The following is a 17,076-nucleotide window of genomic DNA, read 5'->3' on the forward strand; positions in this document are numbered from 1 at the left end:
ACAGTAGAAAGACAGGCAGACGAGACAACTGCCGAAATCACTAACCTACCAAATTATTGGATTTGAGGAAGCCCAAACCATGGAAACCTAGAACTGTACCGAGGTCCACTTCTGCTCTACAGTTACCGACCCTTGCGCGGTCCCTGTTTGTGGATCGGATGCACCGGACAAACCCCCCAACATGATGACCCAGCATTAACTCACCATGATGAGATCACATTTATGCTGCGGGGTACATACTGCCAATGGTCACATTACGCAGATCGGTGGAGAAGCGGATGAGTCGGTACAGTGAACATCGTGATCGGATCGCCCCCGGACAGTAGTGCGTGTTGATCATAGACCGGAACGTGACGAAGGATTCGATCCTGCGCCAATACGATGATGCAATGTGCCATGCGGTGAGGAGACGTGGGGGTTGACTGGGATTTTTTTTTTTTTTTTGGTATCGGCCTGCTGTCCGGGCATTCAGGCCTCGGGCTAGGTAGCTGGGTAGCTAGCTACTAGCTTGCCCTCTGTCTTGAGACGAGCTCACGAAGCTCCGACGAAGCTCGTAGAATGCACACATTATTTTCAGTAAACACAAGACCTTTCTGAAATTGTTTATCGGGTTCTTTGTCATTATTTACACAGTATAGAAGCCGAATTGTCTCCTCCAATGTCTTCTAACGAACCATTCGCACGTACTAACCACCATCTGTACCTGCCGAGAGCTTCCAAGCCTTCCCGACCAAAATCACGGTTTATACTGCAGAAAAGAAGTCAGCAACTACCTCTCAATTTGGTCAATGTTCACCAACCCTGAATTCCGGATTCTCTCGATCGGTCATATCCAGAAACTCCGAATCCTCCTGGTGCGCCTGTCCCTCCTGTCTCCGGTCCCTCCGGCGATTCTCCCAAGCATAGTACCACTTCAGCAAGAGCGAGAAGATAATCGCCACGGCCGTGGTGACAACCAGCGCGATCTTCGCAGGGATATAATCAGGTGCATCCTCGGTGCGGAACGTGAGGGGACCGAGAATATTGCCCAGACAGAACGACATGAGCATCACGGCGTTCATAGTCACTTTCTTCGTGTGGCCGGCGATATTGGCGCTGGCAATGGAGTAGATCATCGGCAGCGCGGAGCCTGTTACCTGCGTCAGGTAATTGCCTGCTAGCTGGGCGGCTTTCATGCTCTTCGGTGGGAAAGCGAGCAAGCAGCCGCCGAGTAAACCGCATAGATAGCACGCCGCGATGGAGAGACAACGCTGATCGTACCGCGCGGCGTACCACGATCCCGCTACAATGGTGATGATGCTAATCACGCCATTGGGAATGTTGAGGAGTTCGGTTTGCTTGGTAGTGAACCCGAAATTCTCGATGATCAGGGAGGTGAAGCTGCTCATTGCGGCATTGGGCACGTTCGAGGAGGCCACGATGACGGCGATGAAATAGGTCTGCGGGTCTTGGAAGACCTCGAGGCATTGCTTGAGTTTGAAATTCTTGTTTTCAATACCTGTGCGGTTTTCGCGCAGTCGTTCGATTGCCATGACCTTCTCGGCGTGTGTCAGTCGCGATGTCATCGGGTTGTCGGGCATGAAGATGACGATGCAGATTCCCACGGCAATGGTGATCAGTCCGAAGATCAGGAACATGATCTGCCATGAGCGAAACTGGTTGCTTGTGTAGAATAGGAGTCCGTATGCTACCAGAGCGCCCATGATAGACGCCGTTCCGGTGCCCACGTACCATATTCCCATGCGGGTGGGTTGTTCTGGATCAAGTCAGTATATTCCAGACCAAGCGAAGGAGAGGCTCGCCGTACCATTCCGCTTATACCACATAGAGGTGATCAGGATCAATCTGGGTCGGATGTGAGAAGACATTCAAGAAAGTAAAATGGCAGGCAAACCACTCACGCCGGTGCAATTACACTCTCAAAACATCCCAGTAGAACCCGAAGCGTCATCAGCCCTGCAAAGTTTTGTGCAGTGCAGTTCAACGTGATCATGAGACCCCATAGGATTACTAGACCAGTGTCAATAATAACCCGTATCTCCAAGATCAAGCAACACCACCATACCATTGCCCCCCAAATACTTCGCCGTTGGCAGCCGCTGCATCAGAAAGCCCGTCGGAAGCTCAAAAACCAGATAGGTGACGTAGAAAGCGAGGGTCAGGTCGGAGAACTCGTTGGTTTTCATGTTTGTATCGGTGAGCAAGCCCATAACGGAGGCATAATTGACTGTTCATCTCATGTCAGAATCGATGAAGACACAAACAGTCTGGAAAAGCACCTACTGAGCACTTTATCGAGGTACTGCAGGTTATACGCCGCCCACATCAGCGGCATGATCATCCAGTCGATCTTGCGAACCAGTTTCTTCTCGTCGACTTCAGATAAGAGCGCCGTATCCTCCGTCCGAAGAAAATCCAGCGCCGCGTCTGCCTTTCCGGCTGACAGATACCCGGTCTTGGATTCAATATCGACGGCATTGCCGGCGGCAGCAAGTTGAGGCGAATCACCCGCCATTTTCCAATTGTTCACTCTGCCAATTAATCTGAACAAGAGACCAAAACAAAAGAAGCCAGGGAGCGACAACGACCACCTTCGTTCTCGGCCCCCGGGCCTGCTGATAATAAATACTCTTAGACATATCAATAATAATAATTTCCCCCTCAGCGACGGAACGGCTATCAAATCCCGTTGATAACAAACTCCCCGCAAAAAAAAGCCGAGGGGAGCTTTATCCTGGGGCCATCCACTCGCAGGGGCCGGAGACGCGGCTTGTTCCGCTCATAAGGCATGCGAAAGCTCCGTGGTTGGTTAGCGGCCAACTTAGCCGAGTCTGATTGTGAACGGGAGAGGCGGCGCTTGTGTGATTCTGGGGAGATAGACGATCAACAAGACTGACAGGATCGGCTATCGCTGCGGTTAGACCGTAAAAGGAAGGTGAGTTGGGCTTGGCTGTACTGTAGGTAGCTATCGACCCCGCACGTTATCTGAGGGAGAGGATGTTTGCAATGCTGGGTGGAGGCTTGTGGTCTCGATGTCATAGGAGATAGTGATAGAAATAGATTGGGGAGGTGCTCGGGAAGGAATGCTGGGTAGACTTGGAGATATCGATGTACCGTATTCAGGGCTCATCACTCGATTCTAGGCGAGCCCATGCTCTCACCCTACACCGCTACATGTGTGGTAAGCCATTCACCAACGAAGGATCAAGTATAGTTTGAGTATTATCAACCCAGTACGATCAATCCGGCCTACGCGCCAATTCCCGTTGATCATAAACATCCTTATTTCTATTAGATTTATATAACAAACGCCTCTAGTCTATAGAAACAACAGCGCACCACGATGCATCTAAAACTACCCCCTCAAGCCGCCGCGGTAGCAACCCTCGCAGCCTCAAACTCCTTACTGAACTCATAATCGGCATATCCCTTTGGATCCTTGGGGATATAAAAGAACTCGCGCTGATACGGCACAAGGGGAACACCATTCTTGACCCGGAACGGCAAGTCCGGGTTAGCGGTCCACGGCCTCCCAATCGCAATAATTACTTCGTGGTCCTTATACTTGGTATCCACAGCCTCACGCACCGAGTCCGGCTTATACCCGCCCGCGATAATGACAGGACTAGCGTTGGCGTAGGCACGTAGGAAGAATTCCAGGTTCTCGGCATCAGAGGTAGGTTCGGCCTCCGAGCTTCCACAGATGCGCGGCTCAACCAGATGCACGAATGCAAGCTTCAGCTCGGCCATCTTCTGCGCAAGGTACGAGAATTGAACCTCCGGGTCCGCCATGCGCATCCCCTGGAACGTGCTCCAGGGACTGAAGCGGATCCCCGTGCGGTCTGCGCCGATGGCGTCGCTCACGGCGCGGGTGACTTCCAGCGCGAAGCGGGACCGGTTCTCGACGCTGCCGCCCCAGCTATCGGTGCGGAGATTGGTCATGTCCTGAGTGAACTGGTCCACCAGGTACCCATTCGCGCCGTGGATCTCGACACCGTCGAATCCCGCAGCGACGGCATTCCGCGCCGCCTGCGCGTAGAGTTCGATATATTCGCGGATCTCAGACTCGCTCAGCGCGTGCGCGGGGGCACTCTCTGCAGTCAACTTGGTCGCACTGGCAGAAACAACCTCATATCGGGCATTCTCCGCCTTCAAAATCTCCGAGCTCGCAGCACGGCCTAGCGCCCACAGCTGCATGTAGATATACGAACCCTGCGCGTGCACTGCGTCCGTGATCTCCTTCCACGCTGCGATCTGCGCGGAGCTCCAGATGCCGGGGACATTGGGTATCCCGCCTGCTTGTTGGGCAATGAATGTTCCCTCGCTGATGAGCAGTGTTCCTGGCTCGGAGGCGCGCTGGGCGTAGTATTCTTTCATTATTGGGAGAGGTGTGTGTGTGTCATCGGCGCGGAGGCGGGTCATTGGTGCTAGGGCGAGGCGGTTGGTGAGTTGCATGCGCCCCACGGTGAGGGGGGTAAAAAGTTTGGTCATTGTGGTGGTGGTGGTGTCGTATATTGTGATGGTTTGACTCGAAAGACTTGAGAAAGACTGGGTAAAATCAATTGACAACTGTCAAGTTGAGGATGGTCGGGAAGAAAAGAAGAACAGGCTCAATTGGCGAGACTGACGTTTTGTAAGGATTATTCGCCTACCATCCAGGCACCTTTAAGACATCAATTTCAAATTTACCAAGCTTTCTGGAAACCCTGAGAACTCCACCTGATTTCTAACTTAGTCGGCCGTCGGGCGAATTAGTCAGGTGCGTCGGATACTTATCTTCTTGTTTTCTGCGGGACTGATTGATTAGTGATGGAGGATTAGATAATCTTCGGCATCGTCTTCGGCATTGATGTATATTCGTTCGACAAGAAAATCACTACACACATCTGGGTTGGTATGGTATCATGAACAAAAATCCCTAGAAATAAACACCCCGCTCCATTGTTGACTCCATAAAATCACATGTCCTCCTCAGCTTTCCAATCGGCGCGCCGTAGCTTCAAGCTGCGCATTGAATGCCCGCATCTGGGTCAATAGTCCGCCCTGCGCCCCGGGAGCCAGACAGCTAACATCGTCTGCGACGGCGCGGAGCATGAATTCCACGTCAGCGGGCGAGGGGGAGGCGTTCGTAGAGGTTGTGGTCGTTGTAGCGCGCTGCTGAGTCCGGTCGAGAGCCAGCTCGAGAGTATGCAGCGAGTTGTTGATCGCGGTGCGGGCCTTATATCAGATAGTCAGTCAGAAGTGTGCTCCAAGAAAAGAGAGGATAAGATGAACATACCGACTTCGCATTCTCTTCTTCCATGTGCTTCGCGCGCACCGCGTCCATCTGCAGCGCGACATCCTCGCGCTCCTTGCGGATATCATACAGTTGGCTGCGCAAGTCCAACATCTCGCGCTTGGACTTTTTGAGCTGGACACCGAGCACAAAGTTGCTGTCGAGCATCTCGCTCAGGTCCAGGAGCCGGCCGTCCAGCTCTGAGCCGAAGGCTTCGACGGCTTTGCGTTTGCGGGTCCATTCGGCGCGGCGGGTGGCGTTGGTCTCGTTTGCGATCCCGGTCTTCAGCGTCGCGAGCGTCTTCTCCAGCGTCTCGCGACAGATCTGGCTGAGCACGTCCGCGGGGTTGACGCCGCCGCGGTTGGGCAGTTTGGTCTTTCGGAGGGTCGAGAGCTCGTCCGCGGATTCTTCCTCTTCGTCGACGGCCGAGTCCGTTCCTCCCCATGCAGATGCATTGGCTAGCCGGTGGACTGTGATGGGAACTGTTTCCCCGCGGGGTGACCGGGCTCGGCGGCGCGGTGCCTCGGAGCGGTCTTCGTCTTCTGCATGTTCTTCTTCCGGCTCGGGTTCTGGTGCGCGGCGGGCTTTCTTGCCAGCTGGTCTGCCGCGTTTGGGCGCAGAGGATTCCGCCTGTGTCTCGGGCTCCGACGAGGGAACGGGCTCCTCAACAGCCTTTTTCGATGTTGGCTTTCGACCCCGACCCTTAGGTGCGGACGATTTGGCCGCAGTTGGCGTAGACTCCGTTGGAGCTTCTGGTCGAGATAGAGACTCGCGGGCCTTGCCTGAAGTTGATGGTCGGCCACGACCACGTTTGGGTTTGGATGTCTCCTGCTCGCGCGCCACGTCCTCTGCAGTTTGTGTGGAATCATCATCGTTGACAGTGCGCGCCGGACGACCCCGCGGCTTCTTTCCTTCTGTGACTGTGGCTGCCTCGCGAATCGTTTTGCTCGTCTCAGCATTTGCCTCGGATGCGGCCTGGGGTCGTGTCTCTGAAGCACTGCGCCTTCGCGAGGGTCCTGCCTTCGATTGTGAATTTGGGGTCTGTCGAGTGCGTTTTGGCGATGAGGTTGTATCTTGTAGAGCCTTGGCTTGGGGTTGGGTATTGGGTGATTGACTCTTGCGCGGCCTGCCGCGAGGTTGTTTCGCCTTTGCTGGTGACTGGACACTTGGTTGGGTTTCTTGGAGGGGATTGGTGACTGATTCCGCGCCATTGGTTTTTGAAGAGGGTGGTTGTTGCTTCGACGGGGCTGTTTGGAGTGAATTCGTAGCTACAGCTTCTGGGGCGTGGCCCGCGCTCGCTTGTGTGTTGGATTTGCCGGGCTCCTGGGTTGCTGAGGTACCAGCTTTTGGTCGTGCAGGGCTCTGTCGTGTCGTTGTTTCTGTACTCGGAGGGTCTTCCAGCGCGTCAATACACGATCACAACATTCAGGCTCAACCATGCAACATACTGAGCCGTCTCCGTTTCGCACTCTGTCTCTGTTCCGGTACATCGTCCGCAGGTAGATCGTAAGTCGAGGGTCTCTCTGGAAGATTATTACGCGCGCTGCCTGGCGTGCGCCGAGTGCTTCGTTGGGACTCCGCGGGCGGCGTTGCTCGCGGTGGAACCGCAGGCTCAAGTGCCTCTAGAACCGAAGGCTGGTCGATTGCCGGACTTCCAAACGAGAAACCAAAATCGACTTCCTTGGCTTTGTGCGTCCTGTTCTCGCTGTCAGCTGTGTTGTGTCGCGGGGTCTTGGATGCGCGTACCCAGCACCGCGCTGCCGCATCTGCTGCCGTTCCTGGCGCGCTGTGTAGTTATAGTGTTAGCCAGGATAATCATCCGTCCAGAGCAAGCTAAATCAAAACATACTGGAGGCCATGGTGGGGGGAACGGCGAGGTGGACGCGTCGTGTGTTGATGGGGAGTTGGTTATCGAGAGATCAAACCGACCGGGTAATGCTGCGACCGGAGCCAATGATCCATTTTTGTTCTACAACTCCCTCCCCCCAAGTGCCACAACGCCATGGGCTGGTTTTGGGATTCGGCCAAAAATGACCCGGTCAAGAAGCTCGATCCGGGTCTGCGCCAGTATCTCGAACAGGAATCTCCCGATAAATATGTGCCTGCTGGCTTGAAGCCGGCCCCCGAGCCAGAATCATCACCATCGCCCGACCATGCTTCCCAACCGACCGCTCCCTCCGCCTCTCTCTATCCGGATGGCCGCTACGCTCATCTCTGGACGACCTACAAGCCACCTGTCGATGCCGACGAGAGTGTCGGGGTCCGCGGGGCCTCCAAGGTGATTGAGAAGTACAAGGAGCGTGGGGACACTGTGCAGCGGGCGGCGATGGAGAACTGCGCGCTGGAGCACGAGGCCCTGACCTACTGCTTCCAGACGGGCAACTGGCGCAAACAGATCGAGGCCCGACTGACCATGTGTTCGGCGGAGAATGGGACCTTTACCCGCTGCTTCCAGACCCAGAGCGTGAGTTCTACCTTTTTGGACCAGCATGGTGACCAGACTAACGGCCGACAGAAATTCCTCCAGGCCCTGGGCTACGCCTCGTCCTTTTCATATGATGCCGACCGGGAAGAGCAAATCCAGATGCATGCCGACAAGCTCTACCACCAGATGCTCGACTACGAGAAGCGGGTGGAGGATTGCAAGGCCGCGGGCGTGGAGCCGCCGCCGCTCACATCGCTTTTCCAGCCAGACCAACACACTGGCGATGAGGCGCTCCCGGCAGGCTTCAAGCCGTCCAAGCCGCTGGCTAAGCTGACACCGCATGAGCGTGAGCTGGAGATCCGGGCGCATCAAGCGCAATTGGACCAGCAGAAGATCTACATGCAGGAGGCCAGTCCGTTCATGAAGTCGCAGGAGGAGGCCCGCAATAAGCGGCGGGAGAAGGCCTCGAGCTGGTTTGGTGACACGATTGGCAAGTGGGTGTCGTAACTCGGGTGTATTATATTTTTCTTCAGTGTGTAGGATAGATATCCAGGCGTTGGTTGCTCCATCTCTTAAATAGTTACTTAAAGCGGTTAGGTATCTAGTGGTTCACGATCGACGGTCGCGTCGCCCAGACACGACTCGACCAACCAACCATCGTCTCTTCTTTCTCGCTCACCCAACCAACTTCACCCTTTGGATTCCCTTCTTCCCTCTTCGGCCCGTCTTCACCTCCACAACCCCCTACTCTACCCGCTTCCATCCTCCCGGACTGGCCCCAAGCTGTCTCACGGGCCTCCAATCTTCCGACCCTTTGATCCCTCACATCCAACTGAAATCGCCCACTCTCCAGTCTCCCTCGTGACCTGGCCAGGATTACAGTCTGCCGAGATTCTCCAGAACAGCGAGAACAGCTCATTGAGCTGTGGTGGTCACCATGAAGGCCTCCCCGCTGCTCATCTCATGGCACAACGACAATGCCCCGATCTATTCGGTCCATTTCGACCCCAATGGCAAGGGCCGTCTAGCTACGGCTGGCAAGTAAGTGTTCAGCTGGACTCGGAAGTTTCGCAGGGCTTTGCTGACCGACCTCGTTTCTAGTGATAACAATGTCCGAGTATGTCCTCTCCTTGACACCCCGTCCCGATCGAACACCCATCCCGTCTGACACAGCGCTACAGATTTGGAGAGTCGACTCGACCGGTGAGGAACGCAAGGTCACCTATCTGAGTACTCTGATAAAGCATACGCAAGCGGTCAATGTGGTCCGGTTCAGTCCGAAAGGTAGGGAGGTCTTGCCCGCTCCAACGTGACCCGATCTAAAACCGAGTGCAGGTGAGATGCTGGCATCGGCCGGAGACGACGGCAATGTCTTGCTCTGGGTACCGTCCGAACTACAGACACAAGCGCTAGGCGAGGATCCGTCAGACGATAAAGAGACATGGCGCGTGAAACATATGTGCCGCTCGTCCGGTGCGGAGATCTACGACCTGGCCTGGTCCCCGGATGGGGTGTTCATCATCACGGGGAGCATGGATAATATTGCTCGAATCTATAATGCTCAAACAGGTTGGTTGGTTTCTGTGTGTTGGGCAAGGTGGTTGCTGACGTTGACTCCCCAGGGCAAATGGTACGGCAGATCGCAGAACACTCTCACTACGTACAAGGCGTGGCCTGGGATCCACTCAATGAATTCGTTGCGACACAGTCCTCCGACCGCTCCGTACACATCTACAGCCTGAAGACGAAGGATGGACAGTTTACCTTGACGTCGCACGGGAAGATCCTCAAGATGGATCTGCCTGGCAAACGCATCTCCTCCAGCAGCCCAGCACCCCCGGATTTGACGAGCAGACCTCCACCCAGCACAACCAGCTCCATTGCCATTGCATCTCCTGCTCCTTCGACTCCGGGAACTCCAATGGCTTCGAATTTGCCGATGGACCCTCCGCCCGTGTCGCACAGCCGGCGTTCATCGTTTGGCTCGTCTCCATCGATCCGACGCTCGGCATCACCAGCCCCGTCATTGCCGCTGCCCGCGGTGAAGCCGCTGGATATTTCGTCTCCGAGCCTTTGGGGTGGACTCGCGGTCAAGAACACCAATCTTTACGCAAATGAGACGTTTACATCCTTCTTCCGACGATTGACATTCACCCCCGACGGGAGCCTGCTGTTTACGCCGGCTGGCCAGTTCAAGACCCTCCACGCGTCAGCTACAGACCCGGCGAAGACCACAGACGAGATCACCAATACCGTCTATGTCTACACCCGAGCGGGCTTCGGCAAACCGCCCATCGCCCACCTTCCTGGTCACAAGAAACCGTCTGTGGCCGTCAAATGCTCGCCGGTGCAGTACACACTGAAGCAGAACGCTCAACCTGCCAAACACATCACCCTGGATACGTCGTCTGGGGAGGATATGTTCCCTCCTCTGCCCGATTCCGTTGTTTCGACAGGTTCAAATCAAGCCCCGAAGGAGCAGCCTCCGTCATCCACACCGGCTGCTGGCGAGGCTTCCAAATCACCGAACATGGAAAACCAGGGCAGTGACGCCAGCCAAAGCTCGATGACTCCAGTCTTTGCGCTTCCCTACCGTATAGTATATGCCGTGGCCACGCAAGATGCTGTCCTTGTCTATGATACGCAACAGCAAACCCCCCTTTGTGTTGTGAGCAACCTACATTTTGCTACCTTTACCGATCTCACCTGGTAAGTTTGGCGTGCCATGTTATCTTCTATCCTCTGCTAACCTCGTGTAGGTCGAACGACGGCTTGACCTTGATCATGAGCTCGTCCGATGGATTTTGCTCTGCTCTCTCCTTCGCGCCCGGGGAACTGGGCCAGCTGTATACGGGGTCGACCTCGGCAGCTCACCACCCCGTCAACTCGAATCCTTCGTCCGCGACCATCACCCCTCAGCCAACACCAACACATGTCCCATCCCCAGTCAAGACGAGCCACCATGCGCCATCAAGAAGTACCGGGTCCGCAGGGCCTGCCGCACCCACCCCATCCCAAGCTCCACCCGCCAGTCCTACGCGGTCCAACTCCGCCAGCTCAGGAACAACGCAACCATCTACAGCCCAGAGTACCGCAATGTTCAACAACCCAACCCCAACACTCGGGTCTGTCCCATCGGTAACAGCAACGCACTCGGCCCATCCCTCCACACTCCCTCTCACCACGCCACCGCAAACCCCCATGTCTGGCGCTCCCACAGGCGGCGCTGCGAACACGACAAACAACAACAGTAGTGTGCTAGGGAAACGCGATATTCGAACTGCTGGCGACGCAGAGAAGGAAGACTGCAAAGATGCGGAGTCGGGTGCCGCACAGCAGCCGAAGAAGCGCCGTGTCGCGCCGACGCTGGTCTCGACGGGCACTGAGTCCGAATCATCGGCAAAAGATGACAGTCGGAATGCGGATGCTGGGAGGTAATGGATGGCCTCAATTTTCTGTTTGTTCCTCCCTGCCATACATGCAGTAAAGCGCAAAGGTACTTTATACCGTGGACGCATATTCTACATTTTACGATTCATGCTCTCTTTTTTTCTCTTTCGGTCACCCGGTCACCCCATCACCCCTTCTTTCTCGCTATTCCCAAGGGTCATTGCTCCACGTCCAAGTTTATGTTCTGTTCTATTCCCAATTCATTCGGATCTGGCTCTGGTTCTGGTTCTGGGTCTGTCTGGCGGTGCTTCAATTCATACTTAGTTCTGTTATCATAGTTACATGTTCCGAGATTTTTGCTCTATTCCATTTCATTCAATTGCTTCGAAACATTCTGTTCGTCTCTGTATGGCGGGCGCTTGCTTACACTTTAGTTGCTCTAACCATCTTTCATTGCTTCTCTCTTGACTTTGTTTTACTTTGTTCTATGGCTAGACTAGGGTATGCTTTGTATCATATGGTATCTGTTGCTTTAATTCATTTCAGTTTACCTGCTATCCGGTTCGTTTGAGCTGGATTTCAGGGTTGTGGTTGTTCTGTTGTTGAAAGTGTGGATACGAATACGAATGTCACAATGTTCAAGGTTCGATTGTGCTAGTAGCTTTCTTCTTTGTTTTGGTTTCTCTTGTGTCCAACCTTGGTATCTTCCTTTCGAAGACTTGTCCCCACACACATATGTCGAATTTGCCTAAATCTGAGTCATTTTGCAAGCTGAGGAATTGAGGCAACAGCGCTCTCACAGGAGTTCGCTTATAAATCAATGTTGATCGCTGCTGACCTTGATAGTTCAAAGTTTCATAGCTACATTGATGGACCTCGAAATTGGCTGATCGAGGAGGTATTTATAAGAGGAATTTATAAGCAGTTCGTATTCAAATATAATATTAATAGATCATCACTTTGCTCCCAAAGGTCAGCGAGTGTTTAAGAGCAGAACTTGACTATACTCGACCATCTTTATCCTCAGTCAATGAAAGCCAAAATGTTGTCGCAAATTCTTCGCTTCACGCTCCCTTCGTCTATGACGATCTCGGCAGCGGGGTTTCGCGCACTTCGCGAAAAAGCAGCCGGAGCGGGAGCAATAGAGCAGTTTTACGGCTACACCGTTCCAACTCAGAAATTCGCTCTTCCCCGGAAAAGACATGAGGTTTGCTGGATCATCCGTAAGTTCAACACACATCAACCTCGCCTAGGCACAATGCTAAGATGCTTCTGCAACCCTGTTCAGACTGGAAAGATTCCTGTGACAGGGATTCAGTCATGACCTCTCTAAATGAGCTGGCCAATGATGCGGTATCCCTTCTTCTCGAATTTTCGGAGCCCCAGAAACGGAATTTGGCCAAGGCGCTCGAAGCATCGATCTGTGAATTTGTAGGTCCTTCGGATTTCCCACCATAGTTCCCTCACCTCGCACGCACTAACCCTTTGTAAGGCATGTGTTAGGCTTTCGGATAGCGCGCCATTGTCGGATAACAGCCTTCAATCCTCAATGCGCAAAACGTACGAAGACGCTTTCCAGTTCAGAGGTATGACGGGCGGTGATTGGGCATATGTGTCCAACACCAATGAGACTGCAGGCAAGCCGTGCCTGAGCCCGCCTACCACTGTACCTGCAAGTGGTCGAAGACTGGGAATTTACATTCTTGGGTGGGAGAGCATCGAGGTTTGTCAATCGACTGGGCCAGAACACTAAAGGGGTACATATACTGACACTCGCCAAGCTTCACGAGGATGCGTCGCTCACACCGGAATTTGCTGTGGAGATTGACAAGCTGAAGCCACACTTCGGCCCTGGAACTGGCGCATGGTATGCGCTTTTCAAGAAGCACCATTCAAGTTAGGTAGCTTGGTGTGTGTGAGAGCCTAGTCGGGTATTCAACCCAGGAGTCTATACTGAATGATTCTGGTCTTTTTTGAATCAGCAGTTCTTTGACTGGTTTGATAAAGTGAACGATCCACGCCGGGGATTGACAGATATCGTCTTAGCAATGATAATCTTGACTCTTGGCTACTCCCGACTCAATGTATGATAAAGGTGATCTTCACTAACGCGAAAAATATTCCATATTCATTTTGACTGTGCTTGGTATACGAGGCACAAATGAAGAGTTTTTCAACTTTAGAGACAATGATGTGTACTATTTATAGATCCTACGTATAACCCTTTCTGTGGAATGTCAAGTCATATTGATGACAGGAATGGGGATCAGCATATCCCACACCAATAATTAGAAAAGAAGATTCTAGGGATATCGGATATGACACCACATTCTTCAAACCCAGTGAGTCTGGTGTCAACTGCCGAGTGGACCTTGAGGTGGCAATTACTAACTTATAAGATAGATGATGGGGGGATGAGCCTCAAGTCATAGTCACAACAAGAGGAAGTTGTTTGCTACAGTGTGTGTGGGGGATTATACCAGTCAAATAACAACCACCCTCCACCATCTCCATCTATTCGAATTACTTACTATTTATTTAATATATTTCTAGGCAGGTCGATTGTTATGCTGAAGAGAACCAAAAAAACTGGGAGCTAGGGGATTCGAACCCCTGAGACTTTCGTCATTAGGGATAAAGATAGGAGGCCCTTATCTTAAATCTAACGTCTTAAACCACTCGACCAAACTCCCGGCAAACTCCGAAGTTATCACCGAGCGGAGAAGATGAAAAGAACCATAAATGTGGTGGAAAATGAGAGAATAGGATACCTTCCCCGATTATCTTTACCGGTCTAGCTCTGCTGGTAAATTTGACGCCTCTACTGTGTGAACCAACATTTCCCTGCTGCTTTACATAGTAGTCGGCGCCTGAAGGAATTTGGGTGCGATTCTCCAGCTCCCAGTGCCGATTTGGACCCTTGCACCGGTAGGGATTACGCTTGTGCTGGGGTGAACTATTAAAAATCAGGCTCGCCTTATAATAGAAGTTAGTTAGTCCTTGGACGATGCCTTGTCATGCTGCGAGTGTAACAGAGGGTGCGTAACTGGAGGTGGTTGACAAGGGTTCAGGGTAGACCCGCTGGGAAATATATATTTGGTCCGGTCTCCTATAAGACTTGGGCATGTTCGTTCACTCTTATTATTGATATATGTATACTGCTATTGAGCGAGGAGGATTCATTGTATCTCATTGAAGCAGTCATTGAGATTCCCAACTTTCAGCTGGTCTTTGAGACTGTGTCTATTCTGCCCAGTGGTTCTTCGCATTTGTATGTTAACAACGCTAGCCCCGAGGGTTGGCACCAGTTAGCCCGTACGGGGTCAGCAAGCAGAAAACTTCGTCATTTGTGGCTTTTGATCCTCACTTTGAGTTGGCAATTCTAAGCGACGATGCAATTCTTCACAGTCAAATCCTGACAAAACTCTGTATCGTGAATCGTGACGGTGGTTGTAGTGAGCTACCTCGATGACTTGACCCACTGACGATGCCTCTTGGCAATTAGTAGTTAAATTCTGGGTTTAGTTATCGTTACATTATCATTAGTTGGCCCACGCCATCGATCGCACCCGTTGCGCAATCCTTACTGTCGCGATCGACAGGCACATCCATTCCGGACCATTCGCCAAGCCCCCTAGACAGTGAGGAAGTTAGCCCCGCTGGAAACGGAATAGCGTGGGTGGGTCCGCGAGGCTCTGGCCCGATCGGTGCGAAGCGCCAAGACGGACGCTTGCGCGTCTCCGCTATGTGAAGAGTCGACAGAGGGCAAGGTGCAGAGGAACTAGCGAGTGAAGACACGAAGCCGATGTAGAGGAAGAGAGGGACAATATAGTCGAGAAGAACGGAAGACTCCTGGACACCCGCTGGCCATCTCGCGCAGCTCTTCACCCGGGCCACGTCACGCTCCCAAGTCTGTACGCGTACGACAATACGCGGCTTGGCACTCTCGGTGAATGGGGCAAGGCGCTGACGACGCTCGTAATACCGCGTACACAGTTGCTTAGCACTCTTGTCTTTCCTTTCTTCCAGTCCCTCCCCTATCATTCAATATTATTTCCCCAACCCTCCCTCCACTTCCACCCTTTTCACCTCCCCAGGGACTCGACCAGCCAGCACTCCCGACCCTGGACCTCCCCTCCCCTCTGCGACCGACCATGGCGGACGGCAGACCCCAGCGGGCTTCGCCGCCCCCGACCTACGATGCCTCGTCCCTCACCCGCGAGTTCGAGCAACTGATGCGCACCAAGCGATTTAACCGTCTCCATGAACAAGCCCGGTCGCGATCCGTCACGCCGGCGTCGCCCAGCCCGTCGATGCCGCCTCATCCCTCCCGGGCGCCACCACCACCGCCAGCATCCGCCCCGGGCACGCCAACGTGCCCAGCTCAGCAAACGGCTCCATCACCTGCTCTCCGGGGCCTCCCCATCATGCCCTCTCCGCCACAAGATGCGGCATCGCTGAAATTCTATAATCTGCTGAAAGGATTGTCCGTGACACCGACCAAATACGAAAACCCGGGCCTCCTCGACGAGGCCCTGTGTCTGATTCCCCTCGATCGACTATATTCGGAGGCAGAGGAGGAAAGTCAGATTCTCCAGGCTCAGGCTGCCAGCGTAGGGGGCAAACCAGAATGGGGATATCAGGACTGTGTGATTCGTGCTTTGTTAAGGTGCGTTTTTTTTGGGGGGGTCTGATCATTTCGGGTGCTAATTTTTCGGAACAGCTGGTTCAAGCGATCGTTCTTTCAATTCGTCAATAACCCGCCATGCTCCCAATGCTACATGCCCACGATCGCACAAGGCATGACGCCCCCAACACCCGACGAGACTGCCCGTGGAGCATCCCGCGTCGAACTCTACCGCTGCTCCGAGCCGACCTGCGGCGCATTCGAACGATTCCCACGATATTCCGATGTGTGGCAACTTCTCCAGACCCGACGAGGCCGAGTCGGCGAGTGGGCCAATTGCTTTAGCATGCTCTGCCGCGCAGTCGGAGGCCGTGTGCGCTGGGTGTGGAATTCGGAGGATCACGTCTGGACCGAGGTGTATTCCGAGCACCAGCGACGATGGGTGCATGTCGATGCCTGCGAGGGTGCTTGGGACCAGCCCAGGCTGTACACGGAAGGCTGGGGTCGACCACTCTCGTACTGCGTTGCTTTTTCGATCGATGGAGCCACCGATGTCACCCGCCGCTACGTTCGCAGCCCCGCCCGCCATGGAAGCCCGCGCAACCGAGCCCCCGAGGAGGTTGTGGTCTGGTCGATTCACGAGATCCGCCGAAAACGCCGGGAGAATATGTCCAAGACGGATCAGCGCCGTTTGATGAAGGAGGACGAACGCGAGGAGCGCGAACTCCGAGGCTACATGGCTGCCGCTTTGGCGGCCGAGATCAACGGGCTGCTTCCACGCAGCCTCGTGGCCGGTGGCCGGAGCGACCGCACCGACGACAAACATCCCGGTTCGCGCCAGGAGGCCACGGCCGAGTGGCTCAACACGCGACAGAGAAACTCGGGCAACTCGGGCCCCGATCGGGGTCCCGATGGACGATAATTCTCGACTGGGGTAGTGGATGTTTTTCTCTTGACTTTTTCGTCACCCATCTTGGACGCGCACACCGCGCGATCTATCCACCCCTCTGGACACCGATCCCAGAAACGGCCAGCCATGTCTGACACTTGTGCACTCACTCGATCACTATCCGTGCAGACACCTGGCCCCATGCCTCGCCACTGATACTCTCGGTGGGAGCATTGGTCGAGCAATGGCCGCTCCGGTCTATCGGACCACCCTTCAACGCGCTGTCCTCGGCATGCGACCGCCATGAATCAAAAAGAATCATGGCTTTCGACTTACGACCTTGCAATCAACGCAGCTCACACGAGTAACAACCTGACCCTGATACCGACCACGATTCGCAACCACGTTTCCTTTATTTCTCTCTTTCTTTATAGCATTACACGGATTTCGCATCATGAAGAAACGGCTTC

The 17,076-nt window shown here is 53.9% G+C and overlaps 7 protein-coding genes and 1 non-coding gene across 8 annotated transcripts; 4 read left to right on the top strand and 4 right to left on the bottom strand.

The window, feature by feature from the left end:
- Positions 1-736: 736 nt before the first annotated feature.
- On the bottom strand, positions 737-2,515 carry PFLUO_LOCUS4330 (uncharacterized protein; the record flags this gene model as incomplete). The annotated part of the gene is made up of 6 exons (XM_073781670.1): positions 737-748; positions 801-1,756; positions 1,808-1,845; positions 1,902-2,010; positions 2,066-2,227; positions 2,284-2,515. The coding sequence occupies 6 exons, from the start codon at positions 2,513-2,515 to the stop codon at positions 737-739; spliced, it is 1,509 nt and encodes a 502-aa protein (XP_073638401.1).
- Positions 2,516-3,363: 848 nt separating this feature from the next.
- On the bottom strand, positions 3,364-4,491 carry PFLUO_LOCUS4331 (Chanoclavine-I aldehyde reductase fgaOx3; the record flags this gene model as incomplete). Its single annotated transcript, XM_073781671.1, has 1 exon — positions 3,364-4,491. One exon carries the CDS (start codon positions 4,489-4,491, stop codon positions 3,364-3,366), a length of 1,128 nt encoding a protein of 375 aa, XP_073638402.1.
- Positions 4,492-4,971: 480 nt separating this feature from the next.
- Positions 4,972-7,134, bottom strand: PFLUO_LOCUS4332 (uncharacterized protein; the record flags this gene model as incomplete). The annotated part of the gene is made up of 5 exons (XM_073781672.1): positions 4,972-5,217; positions 5,279-6,654; positions 6,724-6,971; positions 7,022-7,061; positions 7,125-7,134. The coding sequence occupies 5 exons, from the start codon at positions 7,132-7,134 to the stop codon at positions 4,972-4,974; spliced, it is 1,920 nt and encodes a 639-aa protein (XP_073638403.1).
- A 143-nt stretch (positions 7,135-7,277) lies between these two features.
- On the top strand, positions 7,278-8,207 carry PFLUO_LOCUS4333 (uncharacterized protein; the record flags this gene model as incomplete). The annotated part of the gene is made up of 1 exon (XM_073781673.1): positions 7,278-8,207. The coding sequence occupies one exon, from the start codon at positions 7,278-7,280 to the stop codon at positions 8,205-8,207; it is 930 nt and encodes a 309-aa protein (XP_073638404.1).
- A 430-nt stretch (positions 8,208-8,637) lies between these two features.
- Positions 8,638-11,138, top strand: PFLUO_LOCUS4334 (Chromatin assembly factor 1 subunit; the record flags this gene model as incomplete). The annotated part of the gene is made up of 6 exons (XM_073781674.1): positions 8,638-8,741; positions 8,802-8,817; positions 8,882-8,984; positions 9,036-9,269; positions 9,323-10,409; positions 10,460-11,138. 6 exons carry the CDS (start codon positions 8,638-8,640, stop codon positions 11,136-11,138), a joined length of 2,223 nt encoding a protein of 740 aa, XP_073638405.1.
- Positions 11,139-12,639: 1,501 nt separating this feature from the next.
- On the top strand, positions 12,640-12,991 carry PFLUO_LOCUS4335 (uncharacterized protein; the record flags this gene model as incomplete). The annotated part of the gene is made up of 2 exons (XM_073781675.1): positions 12,640-12,813; positions 12,872-12,991. 2 exons carry the CDS (start codon positions 12,640-12,642, stop codon positions 12,989-12,991), a joined length of 294 nt encoding a protein of 97 aa, XP_073638406.1.
- Positions 12,992-13,680: 689 nt separating this feature from the next.
- On the bottom strand, positions 13,681-13,783 carry PFLUO_LOCUS4336. Its single transcript has one exon. It is a non-coding gene; the product is annotated as a tRNA-Leu (tRNA).
- Positions 13,784-15,244: 1,461 nt separating this feature from the next.
- Positions 15,245-16,639, top strand: PFLUO_LOCUS4337 (Protein png1; the record flags this gene model as incomplete). The annotated part of the gene is made up of 2 exons (XM_073781676.1): positions 15,245-15,759; positions 15,814-16,639. The coding sequence occupies 2 exons, from the start codon at positions 15,245-15,247 to the stop codon at positions 16,637-16,639; spliced, it is 1,341 nt and encodes a 446-aa protein (XP_073638407.1).
- Positions 16,640-17,076: the final 437 nt, after the last annotated feature.

Source organism: Penicillium psychrofluorescens (genome assembly GCF_964197705.1).
Source record: "Penicillium psychrofluorescens genome assembly, chromosome: 3".
Lineage (NCBI taxonomy): Eukaryota > Fungi > Ascomycota > Eurotiomycetes > Eurotiales > Aspergillaceae > Penicillium > Penicillium psychrofluorescens.